Here is a 13,946-nt window from a genome sequence, read left to right as displayed (position 1 = left end):
CCGCTACGGTCGCAGGTTCGAATCCTGCATCGGGCATGGATGTGTGTGATGTCCTTAGGTTGGTTAGGTTTAAGTAGTTCTAAGTTCTAGGGGACTGATGACCTTCGAAGTTAAGTCCCATAGTGCTCAGAGCCATTTGAACCATTTTAGTAACAAAACAGTTGAGTCCAAAGCACCTCCCTGCTGTAGAGCAGGGATCACATGTTGGTGAAACAGATCACAGTAACGGTTATCGTTCACGCTGCATGGCCTAGGTTCTTGGGGTGCAAGTTTGCCTATTGTGTCCAGCATCCTCAGCCGTGGAAACAGTAAATTGAGGGCGCAATTGGTCGTCGGCCTCTCCCAAGAGCAATTCCCAATTAATTCGAACTTCTGAATGATGTACTTCAACAACGATGCGGAAAGAGAACCTTCCGTATCCTTTAATGCTTCAACACTCGCGAAGAGCAGCACTGTTGTTTTTGTTTCGATACTAGAGCTTAACGAGTACAGCCCTGCTCACCTTGTCCAGATCCATGTTGCCATCTGCAACTATAATGCGCACTGATGAATGATGATTGTTCCAGCCTTACTTCGCCGTACCGGCACCGGCGTCTAACGGCAAGTCATGACACTAAAACTAGCCACAACGCAAATCCTACAGCGCACAGTCTGAACTTCACTCTTGGTTGGGTACCTATACGTTAAATAGTTTTCCGTCTACACTGCCTCAAATAGCGAAAGTTTAGTTATAACGACATCGTGGCTTTGAATAGAAAATGAAGAATGAAATGGTTGGTCTGGTACATAAACTCTCCATATTTGCCTAAATTAGCTAACCACGTGAAACCAAAATCATAATGGCAAATGTTTAAAGGTCAGAGGTTCAAAGCTGTCACGTAGCTACTTTTCTCCGTGATATGATAGAAAAAAAAAAAAAAAAGAGACGCTATTTACGTGACACTTCAGGAAAGTGTGTTGAGCCCCTTTCTCTTTACGTTATTTATTAATAGTAACTTCAGACTTACCGCTAATGATGTACTGTCTAAAGGAAACTGCATAATTATCACTCACATCTTGATAAGATTGCAAAGTGGCGCAAATACTGGAAACTTGATTTAAATGTTCAGAAATATAATATTGTGCACTTTACAAAACGAAAAAAACGTAGTTTCCTGTGACTATAATATCAGTGAATCACAGTTGGAACAGATCAAAGCATAAAAATACGTGGGTGTAACAATTCGCAGGGATATGAAATGGAACGATCACATAGTATAAGTTGTAGTTAAAGCAAATGGCAGGCTACGGTTCATTGGTAGACTACATACAAAACACTCGTGTGACACATCCTAGAATATTGTTCAAGTTTGTGGGACCTGTACCAAGCAAGGCTAACAGGAGCTACTGAGCAGATACAAAGAAGGGCACCACGAATGGTCACAGGTTTGTTCGACCCATAGGAGAGCGTCGCGAAAATGCTGGAAGAAATGAATTGACGGACGCCTGAAGATAAGCGTGAGCTATCCCCTGAAAATCTATTTAGAAAGTTTCTAGGACCAGCGTTAAGTGATGGATGTATGGACATGTAACGACCCTCTGTGTATCGCTCCCACAAGACATTCACGCAATCATTTTTCCCGCGATCTATGCGTGAAGAGAGCGGGAGAAGACACTAGTAGTTGGTACAGTGGGACTCACTCTCCGCCATGCGCTTCAGAGGGTTAGCACACTGTAGGTACAAATATCAGTTTGCTTTTCCACTGCTTTATCTACAATTATATAGTTATTTTCTCGTTGTGTCCCAGGTATTTCTATGCAGAAGATAAGTGTAAGAAATAATGTTGCAAAATTATTTTGATACATAATAAAAATAAATTAAAACTTTTCGTTAGGGTTTGAAAATTCCGTACACGAAATAGGAACTTCTTTCATGCCAATCAGACTAACTTTTACCACTAACACACATTTCTTTCGTTAAATAATACTTTATATAATCTTTGATACATTTCGAAAAGATAAAAAATACCACGGTCGAAATTCGTATGAAACATTTTACCTGTGATGCTCGTCCAGTCATTAAATACGTACATAATAATATGGTAAATATAAATTCACCTGTTTGAAATGTGTATAAAAAGAATTTGAATAATTCAGGTTAAGTCCCATAAGATTTCACGCATTTTTGAATAATTCAGTAATTCGTTTGGAGCGGTTTCATTGCAATACTTCTGTCCAAGCACTGCAGCATGGTATTGCTGTAGACGCCCTAAATTGATTTGGTGTAATAGCGGGATACAATGATTAAAAGTAGATGCAGCAGTTATTAAATAAATTTTATTATTAACATAAAAATGTCAAATACTGCAGTAGTCCGTTCTTTCTCGTTGCTTTCAGGACGACTAAACGCAACTACGTGACGCCATGAATCACGTGGTACACCAACGACAACGTGCCAGTCGATTGTTAACGGCGGAAAATGGGGACCTAACAGTTACTTAAAATGTTCAGTGTTGCACTACCAAATATCCCAAACTATATATATTTTTCAATTTTCTTCAGATAAACTGCAACAAATCAAAAGGTATTCTACAAGGGTGGTTTAGTTTGATGTTTCAGTACGTACTACTTTTCTGTCTCAGCCATTGCGGAAGGATACAAATGCCGTGCGTATAAAAGCGTTAGCCGACCTACTTTCACTGCTTCTGCCTCTTTCAGGAGTAGGGTTCGTTAATGTGAGGTTGTGTCGCCTGCAATATAGGTTACACAACCCACCTTAATTTCGTGATATAATTTATAAAAAGCCAAAAAAAATTTAAAAGTCAAAAAACACAAAAAAATAGAAAAAATCGAGAAAATTATAATAATTTAACCGAAACGCGTGGTTCTGTGATCATACAACGTGGGCATATTGAGGAGTATTGAAGACGTTTGTGCAACCGCATCGACAGAAGACTTCTGTGATCAGTCTGCATCTGAATTTGCTACTGCGGATCTAGAGAAACAGTGCGACGAAAATGAATCCAGGAGGGCCAAACTATCCTATGGCTTCGCTGTATGTGGGCGACCTGCATCAAGATGTTACAGAAGCTGTACTGTTTGAAAAGTTTTCAACTGCTGGACCTGTGCTGTCTATTCGTGTCTGCAGGGACATGATAACCCGTCGTTCGCTGGGATACGCTTATGTCAACTTCCAGCAACCTGCTGATGGTAAGTGCCAAGCTGTTTTCTAAAAGCGCACTATGACTTCTGCAACACTTACGACTTCACTAATTTCTGTTTAAACTGTTGCAGCGGAGAGAGCTTTGGACACTATGAATTTTGATATAATTAAAGGGCGTCCAATTCGTATCATGTGGTCTCAGCGAGATCCCTCTCTTCGAAAGTCTGGCGTTGGCAATGTTTTCATTAAGAATTTAGACAAAAGCATTGATAACAAAGCCATGTATGACACGTTTTCCGCGTTTGGAAATATATTAAGCTGTAAGGTGAGTAACACGTGGTGAATCAGTTTAAAATGAAGAAACCCAAAATAACTCTTTATCACTTTAGTGTTAGTTGTAGGAATTAAGCCTTCGTATAAATGATTTCCAGTGGTTCATTGTGGGCGCCTGCAAGTTTGTTCATCTGACCACGAACTCTCCTTGGTATTAGTCTTAAAACGCCGTATAGACTTAAAAAAAGTGTGAAGTATTGCGTTCATTTTGTCATAAGGTCGCTGGTACTTCGCTGGAAACGTCTCTTAATTACTCCAGACAGGCCAAAGTAGCTTGAGCGAGATTTCTGTATTTTGTAGACTGTATGTCTCATGCTTCAGGGCACAGTATCTCTGCAGTTAAGGGTAATTATCTGTAGTACCTACCTCAAAAATATTAATTTGAAATGCTCTTACGTATTTTGTGCAATGTATAACACGAATTCAGATGTTACTTGGGAGTATGCAGTAGACATGAACCAAATTGGTAAAACCTGCTAAAATCTGAGGAATTATTCATAAGGGTAATGGAAAGCATTGCAGTAGCTGTCAGTTACACAATATGTCAATCATAGGTTTACAATACTTCATTCAGTATGGGTGTCTAATTACTTGCTGCATTGGCATTAACATTAGTCTACATGGGTTGGTAGCCATATGCCAAATACTTTAAATCTGCTGCATTGTGTTACAGGTTGCTCAAGATGAAAATGGTGTATCAAAGGGATATGGCTTTGTGCATTTTGAAACTGAAGAAGCTGCTACTAAATCAATTGAGAAAGTAAATGGTATGTTACTTAATGCCAAGAAAGTATTTGTTGGAAAGTTCGTACCACGAAAGGAGCGTGAGAAGGAACTTGGAGAAAAGGCAAAACTTTTCACAAATGTTTATATAAAGAACTTTGGTGAAGACTTCACTGATGATATGCTGAAAGAGATGTTCCAGAAGTATGGAAAAATCACCAGCCACAAGGTAAGCATATGTGTATTCCCTCTGTAAATTTGTAATTTTGTAGTCCTCGAATAGTTACACAACTCGCCTTATCTTTTAAAGGTAATGACAAGGGAAGATGGGAAGTCGCGTGGATTTGGTTTCGTTGCGTTTGAAGACCCGGAAGATGCCGAAAGAGCAGTGGAAGAACTTAATGGCAAAGAGCTACCGGATGGGAAGGTAATATTTTCAGATGTCATGAGGAATGCAGTATTCGTAGTTAAGAATATGATTGTGTGGCAGCATTGTGGCCATCATGATAGTTCAAAAGAACTTTTAACACATAACAGCCAACATACAGGTTGCTTCAAGCCCATGTTTGCTTAGGTTTTGCCACTTTTTAAGTAATGTAAGCAATACTCATAACATGTCATCGTATAGCTGTTCTGTGTGGTTTGCAGCCACACAAACAGGACTGAAACTACTTTCAAGATGTCAATGTCCTTCAGAACTCTTTCCGCCTATTGACTGTAGATGCAGATTGCTAAAATGCTTCCCAGCCATTGTTAACTTGAAGGATTTCATTACAAAGATTTCAACTAGTTTTCAGGGAAACCTCAAACATAAAAATGTAACCTATTTCCTCTCACTGTTTCTGTGTGAGCTTTGCATTGTGTTGCTTCATGTTGTACGTGTAAAGAATGTGGCAGCCTCCTGAAGTTCATGTTGTAGAATAAATTTCTTATTTCTTTAATGATCACAAAAATTTTGGTCCCGAGAATACTTATTTCGGTCAGCAGTGATGATCTTAGGCTCTGTTTCATAACATGTCGTGATATAATGAAGCCAAAGTGACACCACAAAAGGCATGCAAAATGAGCTTAACATCTTCGCAAATATTTAAATATGGTGTAAAACTGGAAAATGTTCTGACAGTCATACTCTTCTATCAGGGATCAAAGTTTCTGCATCTTCTATCAACTAGTTTGAATTGCTGATCTTGTCAAAGACTAAATTTGCAAGAGGATAATTGAGAATTAAAAATTCGTAATTTAACACAGAGTAACATGAATTGTGGGAGACTGCAGTTAGAAAAAACTAGCGAAGTTAATACTATGCATACATTTTGTAAATCCGAAAAGAATGGCCAGTAACACGGTATATTTTTCCAGAGCATGTGTGAAATGAGATTTTAAATGATTCTTCAGAATTTTTGTTTAACGGTGTTTATCTCTAGCCAGACGAGCTGCTGTTCAGTACTGAATAATTTGCTGTCTGTTAATTTTCATGTGTAAAGAAATAAGACATTGATCGTATTGTTTTTGGGATGTGGTATTCTGTTTGTGAATGCTGATTTGTTAACTCTGTGCATGTAAGATTTTCAGTAAGATTACTAAGATCCAACAAGCAACAGAAAATGCACTGGAAGTGGCCAAGTTTTGATCAAATGTAATTTAATCATAAGTGTGTAAAATGTATGTACATGTACCTGTATGTCATTGACGGGGTGAGGGGGGGGGGGTCTTTCAAAGACCTTACTGTTACACATAATTGGATTTGTGTCGATAGCCGCTTTCAGAAACTTGGTACCAAACTGTAGCATACCATTAAAAAAAAAAGTTGACCATCATATCTCTGAAGCAACCTCACCTAGCAACAAGTCATGTTATGGCCCCTGTTGTGCCATGCAACTTTTGTCTCTCAAACTTTTCAGCTCCTATCATACTTTCGGAATTATCCTAGTTGGCAATAGTGACTCACCCTGTATAAAGACTACTGTGTTACTAGGGGTAAAATTCTTTGGTGAAAAAAATTGTTCCAGAAACATAACTTTTTTGGAGAGATGTTTTCCCACTAATTAACTCGGCTGCTTGGCAACTTGAAAGAAGTTTACTTCGCAAAAATTCCTTGTATTGTAATAATTGGACACATACCTGGATATTGCATCATACTGGAACATATCCACCTTGATTACCTGTTGTAACTTCTTTTCTTGCCCTGGGTTTCAAAGAGATAATGACCTTGTGATACTTCATGGTTCTCTCCTTCAGCCTTTCTCCTTTCAGATTTTTAGTATGAAATCTATCCACATTCAGTGGAAAAGTTGTTTTGTCACTTTTGAAAATGTGTTGAATTAAAAATTGCCCTGTTGCACCAAAGTACTTGTGCATGGAGCATGCCTTTTCATGGTGTTGTCTGCAAATCAGAATTCTTTCAAATCCTCAATACCTTTGGATTTGACAAATGTGTGAGCAACCTTTTAAACGGCAAATTTGCTTTCAGGGCATGGTGGACTTCTGCTAAGACATTAATACAAAGAAACACTAGTTCACAACAGCTGATGACACCTCACACTTGGAAGCACTACTTTACAAGAGCTGAGGAGCATGAAGCAACTGATGCTACACAACTTTCGTTTATTGACAGTATGGGAACAGGTTGCACTGTAACTGGCCCTCTATTGGAGGCATAGAAAAAGAAACTGGCTAGTTATTGGTGTCACGTGGGCAATGGCATAATGTCACCCCCCCCCCCCCTCCCCACTGGGGTGAACAGTGAAGTTATTGAAATTACAAAGTATAAATGTTTTACAACGCTAATGACCATAGCAGTTTTGCGCCCTAAAACCAAAACAAAAGACAGTGGTTAGAGAACTGTTTAGAGAGAAAAAAATGTAGATACCTAGTTTTTATTGGGTGTAAGTACAGCTGTTTAAATCTTGCATATAAAAGAAACAGAAAAGATGTAGAAAACATGTAATGGCCAGAAGCAGCTTGATCTAACATAAAAAAGGCTTTGTGCATGGTTCTTTTTTGATTTGGGACCTCTTTGCTTTCTCCAATTTTTGAAGTGGAAACTTTACGAAATCTGTTCTTGTACACTTCATTGGATTTGATAGAGGTTCTGTTCACACTTTACTTGCCACATGCACCACACTTTAACAAGAAAGTTGAAAATTGATTCCAATACTGATGGATAGACTGACAGAAAATTGGCAAAATTTTAATTGCTAAATTACTATGTTTGAAGATGTTTCAGTATCAGTTTGAAATTGTCTGTGTTTGTCATAAGACTACATTCTTCAACTAAAGAATGGCTTCCAATTAATCCACAGTTTGTACTGTTTGATATTCAAAAGTTTGCGACTGCTGAAAACTGGCAAGATGTAGGAGGTTGAGGAAATTGAGTAAATGCTGTTGAATGCAGTATTTGTCAAAAATTGAAATAATGTTTAATAGCAGAACTTGTCAACAAATGGGGTATTGGGGTACTCGGAATGTGTCATAAGGCAGTTTGTAAAAAGGCTATGTAGTGTCTGAAATATAACCTGGAAATTGTCTTGTTAGATTAACGTATCAGCTGAGTGCTTAGTGCTGTTGTCTGATAAACTTCAGAATTGTTTGCCTTATTCAAATAACAGTTAAGCTACATTAACCAAAAATTGGATGTGTGTTTAAATGATCTGTTTCACTGTAGAGTGTTCATGAATTTGGCTTTAAAATGTGATTGTGTAATGTGATTTTGTATGTCAGTGTGGCGATACATCGTTGTTGCAGCTCTATGTAGAGTACTGTACTATAGGTGCTTTCTGCTCTGTGGTATGGTGCAAAGATTTTAATATTATATCCCAAGTGAAAGTTGAAAGTGTATGTTGCCATATTCTCTTTGGAGACCTACTGGCATAGAATTGTAACACGGAGATGTGTAATGGTGTTTTGTGCATTGGAATCAGACATGGTAATTGTGTAGAGAAAGCAGTCTAATGCACTTCTTGTACAAACCAGTAATATGAAGGATATCAACAAACATTGATACATTATAGACATGGTAAATCCAGACACCCTGAATCCAAACTTACATTGTGTGGAGAGTTAAGTGTTCTAAAAGTGGGAGATGCTTGCCAACAAAAGTCTGCAGCCAGCAGAAAGAGATTAAAAAGTCTGTAGAGATTGATCCATTAAAGAAGTTACTGTACCACTCGTATTTTATACTTTGCTGACTAAATTTTTGCATGCCACAATTACATGTATGTAAACCCCATATTTCCAACCTCTACCCGACTACATATTCAGTGATATCTTAGGTCTTTATACAGAGGTCAGTTACACAAAGTGATTGTACAAGAGCTTGGTAGTACTTTCATTTAGAGGCTGTTGGGAACAATTGTCTATGTTAAATGCAGGGGCACTCGCCTGTTTGCATGTTTTCCCCTTCTGCATACTTGCATCATGAAGCTTAAAAATACTTGAAACAAAAACGTTATGTTGTTAACTTTTTTGTGACAAATGACTCAAATTTTTTGTACGAAACTAAAGTCAAGCAGTCATTGCTTGAAATGTTGTGCTGAGCACAGTTTGCATACACTCATTGTTAATGCTTTAGGTGAAAAGGTTGATTAGAAATAGAAGTAAGATTGTGAAGTCAGTGCTGAAGAGAAATTTCATATATTTTACATGGAATGAATAATGTTCGTCTTCACTTTCCACTTGATGTAGATTCTGTACGTGGGCCGTGCACAGAAGAAAGCTGAAAGGCAGCAAGAGCTGAAACGAAAATTTGAGCAGCTCAAGATTGAACGTCTCAATCGCTACCAAGGTGTGAATTTGTATGTGAAAAATCTTGACGACACAATAGATGATGAACGACTGCGTAAAGAGTTCGCACCTTTTGGAACTATTACTAGTGCTAAGGTAAGATCTTTGTCTGAAAATAGGTGTGCATACATTTTAAATTGTTGCAGACTAGCAATGTGTGACATTTCCTTTTTCAGGTCATGCTGGAAGATGGACGTAGTAAGGGATTTGGATTTGTTTGCTTTTCTTCACCGGAGGAAGCAACTAAGGCTGTAACAGAGATGAATGGTAGGATTGTTGGTACTAAACCTCTGTATGTTGCGCTAGCGCAAAGAAAGGAAGACCGCAAAGCTCATTTGGCGTCTCAATATATGCAGAGAATGGCCAACATGAGAATGCAGCAAATGGGACAGGTCAGTAGATATTTATGATGTTACAGAATTTACTTCAGTGGAAGAATAGGAAAACAGGCTCAGACTCTGTAGTATGCATACTGGTGTACAGCAAGAGTGAACCTTGTCTGGATGTGCCATACGTGATTGTCTCTGCAAGGACTGCTGGCACGAAGCCAGATATCACTCTACCTTCTTTGGACAAAGAAAGCTAGGCAGTGACTTACTGACTACACACAAACTTGTAAGAATCCTGAAATTGACAAATGACTGACTGACTGACTGAATATTGGCCACTAACATTAAGAAACATCCAAAATGTAGGTGGTTTCCATTAAATGCTCATGCAATTCCAGGTGCTAGTAATACTAATGTTCACAATCTTGATACCAATTTTCATGATTTTCTTAGTTTGCTAACTTCCTAATGTCACAGGACTTAATTTACCAAATGGATGGTAAAATTATTTAAGATAATACTCAGTCCCTTACGATATTATAGTGAAGTGCAGTTCTACAGTCGTGCAGGGCATCAGTTCTTATTTGTTGCTGGCATTTTAGTGTTAAATTTATCTCTAGTTTTGCCCTAATATTCCCCGTTTGTCTAATACCCAATTGATTTTCCTGATTTAACCTGTAACCCACTGCATTGCCATGTGAAATAATTCCAAAGTGGAAACAACAAATACATTTTAACTCTGGGTTGTTTATAGTAGTTAATGGCCATGTGGTAATGTTTGTGGTTCCATAGAAGTCTTGGCAGTGAATTTGAGAGCAGATTGTAGGGTATTAAATGCCATGTTTTGTAGCTACTCTGTGATTAACTTCTTTGTTGGCCATTACTTGGTTGTTATTCATTGTCCCTAAAACTATTTCAGCAGATCTTCCAGCCAAATGCAGGCGGTGGATACTTTGTTCCAACACTTGCCGCCCAGCCGCAACGTTATTACACTCCAGCACAGATGACACCAATAAGAGCAACACCACGCTGGACTGCACAACCCCAAGTGCGTCCTAATGCTCAGGGCACTGCTTCGACATTTGGAAATTTGCCTTTCCGTGCTGCTCCAAGACCTGCAGCGCAGCCAACTTCAATTCGAAACCAACTGTCTGCAAGGCCAATTACAGGTTAGTGGTCTTTGTGGGTGGGATTTCAATGAAGATTATTAGATTTCCAGTCTCGTACTTTTTAAGTACAGTAGTTCAGATAATGACACAGATGATTAATGCAGAAGAATGCTCATACAAGAAATGTCTTGGTGGTATTACCTGGTTTCCATCCCAGTAATTTTGTTCTGTTGTTGGTTTTTGTTACAGGTCAACAGTCCGTTGGAGCGGGTAGCATCCAGGGCCGTCCAATGGGTGCTCCAACTGTGTCAGTTTCTGCTCAGGGACGTCCTGCTACATACAAGTACACAGCTAATATGCGTAACCCACCACAACCAATGCCTGTGGCACAGCAACCGCCTGTACAGCAGGTAAGTGAGCTTTGTGGCTTTGTTCTGTTGTATTTGAAGTAATTTTGTTCCTTTTATGACAACAGAGTTCTGTTTGAGTGTTTAACTGGAAAATGGTCCTTGGTTTAAAGTATGTATACCAAGAGTGGTGTTATAAAAAATGTTCACCCTTTCAGGCTGTGCACATTCAAGGCCAAGAACCACTGACTGCCTCAATGTTGGCTGAAGCTTCCCATCGTGACCAGAAACAGATGTTGGGAGAACGTCTGTTCCCCTTAATTCAGCATATGTATCCAGAATTAGCTGGGAAAATTACTGGAATGTTACTCGAGATAGATAATTCAGAGCTTCTGCATATGTTGGAACACCATGAGTCTCTCAAAGCTAAGGTAATCCCTTGGGTTTTCCTTTTTTGTTTCTTCCATTGAGATACAATCAAAATTTAAAATTTTGTGTTACATGCCTAAGGAAACACTAAGTCGAGGCTCACTGCTTACAGGTTGAAGAAGCTGTTGCTGTTCTTCAAGCCCACCAGGCAAAACAAGCTGCATCTCAAGGAAAGAAGGAATAAAGGTTTAATATGAAAATAGCCACAACTGGATCATTTCCGGTTAACTTGGAACCTGAAGTGGCTTAAAATTTGAAGAAATTTTGGGGCTACTATATACTCCTTATTCAGATCTTATCTGGTAGCTTCCAGCACTAATTTCAGAAAGAGAGAATTAAAACGTGTAGGAATTTTAAAATAATATCCTTAATTTGTTGCTTGTCTTCTGTTACCTAATAGACAGGACTTTAAACAGGAAAAGAAATCTAAGAATATATTTTAAAAGTAAAACTTCGTGAATGAGTTCTAGTGAGTAAGCCCACTTTCTTATTAAAATGATCTTCTTTTAAGTGTTGCTGATAATTGAAGTTTCTTTATTGTATTTGTTGTACATCGTTGATTTGCAAATATTTTGTTTTATGAATGTTCTGATTGGCTTTTAAATTCAAAGAACATTGAGTTAGTTTTAAAACTATTTCAATATACCTTCTGTAATAGATGTGGGCGTATTTTTCATTTCCCTTCATGCTTGTATTCATTTAAAATGTCTCAAATGTTAGTCTTTCTTGTTTGTCAATAATTTTAAACAGCAAAAAAATTGTAATACCTGAAACGGTAACTTGTAATATTTTCTTCCTTTACATCAAAGTGCCCACAAGGAAATAACATCTGTAATCAAGTTACATTAAAAAATCAGCATAAAAAGAGGAAAATCAACATTAAATTACAAATATTGATGAGAGTTCAGTGAGACGGGAGGGTGGGAGAGTTTTTGAAGGTACTGATATTTAGGAAGTTTTCATTTGAAAGTACGTAGTTTTAAGTGAATGTATATATTTCGTGCTTTGGGGTTTGAAATTATGTTTAAAATTCTTATGTAATGATTATGTAATTTGAAAAACAATGGGTTAATGGATAAATAATACATTTGGATTTTTCTTTCCACCAGCTCCTATTCAGCAGCAATTTCCTCTTAAAGGTATCTACCTGCTCACTGTCCATATTTAAATCTGTTGTGTAAACTACTGTAAATCAGATTGTTCTTGCTTTTCTGTAATTTTAAAGAGACGTTTCAAAGTGATAGTGTAGCAAGAACAAGTAACATAACACATCTGACATCAGTTCGATAAGATGTTCCTTTTCTGTACAGAAAACACTTCTGTGCCACGCTACTTCATTGCACAGTTTAGTGAGGTATGCACCACAGAAGTTTGTGCTGCAATGTGGGTACCATGTGAATTATGATATGTAAAGTTAATTCTGTTTCAAAATCTCCTGTTTGGAGACAAAAATAACACATTGAAATGTTGTACTTAGTTAAATTGAAATTACTTGATAGTAAACACTTTATGTGCTGTACCTGGTTTCCTCCAGAGTGCTCAATGTCGCACATGAACCATTCACCATTGCCAAACTGCTACAACAGTTAGTTCACTTAGAATGCCTTGTCCACCTTTTTTTTAATCCTGAAACATGGATCTGGCCCTTTTATCTCTCTCTCTCTCTCTCTCTCTCTCTCTCTCTCTCTCTCTCTCTCTCTCTCTCTCTCTCACACACACACACACACACACACACACACACACACACACACACACACACAAAATTCATTTCATACACAGCCCTATCCAAACACCACTTTATCACTTCTGCAAAGGAAGTGATTCAGCATCATTTATACAGTTAAGTAATCAGAGATCAGCTTAAATTGTACTCTCCTGACATTGCGTCAACCTCAATTTTGGAAGGCTGACAATCATTGTGACTAGGGTAGCAGCCGTAAATACAACTGATTTTGGCAGTGTAATGGTATAGTGTAGTAGTTAGCATGTAAACCTGACATGTAAGAGGTCAAAGGTTCGAGTCTCGTTAAAGAGAGTGACATTTATTTTCTAAATTTAATCTAAACTCATTTTTATTCAAGTAATTGGTTTAAATGTAACTTTGTTTCTGACACTTTGCCACGTAATTTTCATCATATTGATTTCTTATTTTTGTTTCTATCCTTTTTTCATTTGGAATCTGCTTGTCACCTATAATTTGCAACCAAGACTGCCAGTTTCATGTAACCAATTTGCTTTTACTGCTAAAACTGCACTTTTTCTGCAGAATGTGGCTATGTGAACAAACTTATTATGAAATTTTTCTGTCTTAGAGTTTGCTCATTGAGGTTACCCTTAAATGGTGTGAACATAGTGATTGTGATTTTAGTCCTACTGCAGATTGCTGATTGCTGATTGCTGTTTCCTCAGGTACATTGCATGTTACAAAGTCGTGGGCTATAAAACCCATCGTCCGATGTAGTTAAGTGACTGCTCACTTAAAATTGGGCGTCGACAGTGCATCTCCCATATGCATCGTACGTCATGGTGGCCACTTCAAACATATTTGTGAAGTGACCTGAAGTTTGCATGTTGCCTATAACTGAGTGGTAGTCAGCAACGAGTATGGCAACAACGTAGTGACAAGTGAGACGTTGATTATCAAGGAAGCTTAATGTGACTACGTACACAACATGGCATACTTCAGCCCTATCAGCAGCTACATGATTCACATTATTAAAAGTCTAATAGTTGATCAGTTTGGCTTTGTGCA

The 13,946-nt window shown here is 38.0% G+C and overlaps 1 protein-coding gene across 2 annotated transcripts; it reads left to right on the top strand.

Moving 5' to 3' along the window:
* Positions 1 to 2,680: 2,680 nt before the first annotated feature.
* LOC126457617 (polyadenylate-binding protein 4-like) lies at positions 2,681 to 12,279 on the top strand. 2 transcript variants are annotated; one of them, XM_050094074.1, is made up of 10 exons: positions 2,681 to 3,189; positions 3,274 to 3,467; positions 4,149 to 4,427; positions 4,509 to 4,625; positions 8,882 to 9,076; positions 9,157 to 9,372; positions 10,232 to 10,478; positions 10,668 to 10,828; positions 10,984 to 11,196; positions 11,307 to 12,279. In XM_050094074.1, exons 1-10 carry the CDS (start codon positions 2,997 to 2,999, stop codon positions 11,376 to 11,378), a joined length of 1,887 nt encoding a protein of 628 aa, XP_049950031.1. In that variant the 5' UTR covers positions 2,681 to 2,996; the 3' UTR covers positions 11,379 to 12,279. The 2 variants fall into 2 exon arrangements, with proteins under 2 accessions (XP_049950031.1, XP_049950030.1); XM_050094073.1 differs by having other exon boundaries at positions 10,229 to 10,478.
* Positions 12,280 to 13,946: the final 1,667 nt, after the last annotated feature.

The sequence above is a fragment of the Schistocerca serialis genome, chromosome 2 (genome assembly GCF_023864345.2).
Source record: "Schistocerca serialis cubense isolate TAMUIC-IGC-003099 chromosome 2, iqSchSeri2.2, whole genome shotgun sequence".
In the NCBI taxonomy this organism is placed as follows: Eukaryota; Metazoa; Arthropoda; class Insecta; order Orthoptera; family Acrididae; genus Schistocerca; species Schistocerca serialis.
Note: the sequence above shows the minus strand (reverse complement) of the source record. Positions and strands in the feature narration are given on the sequence as shown.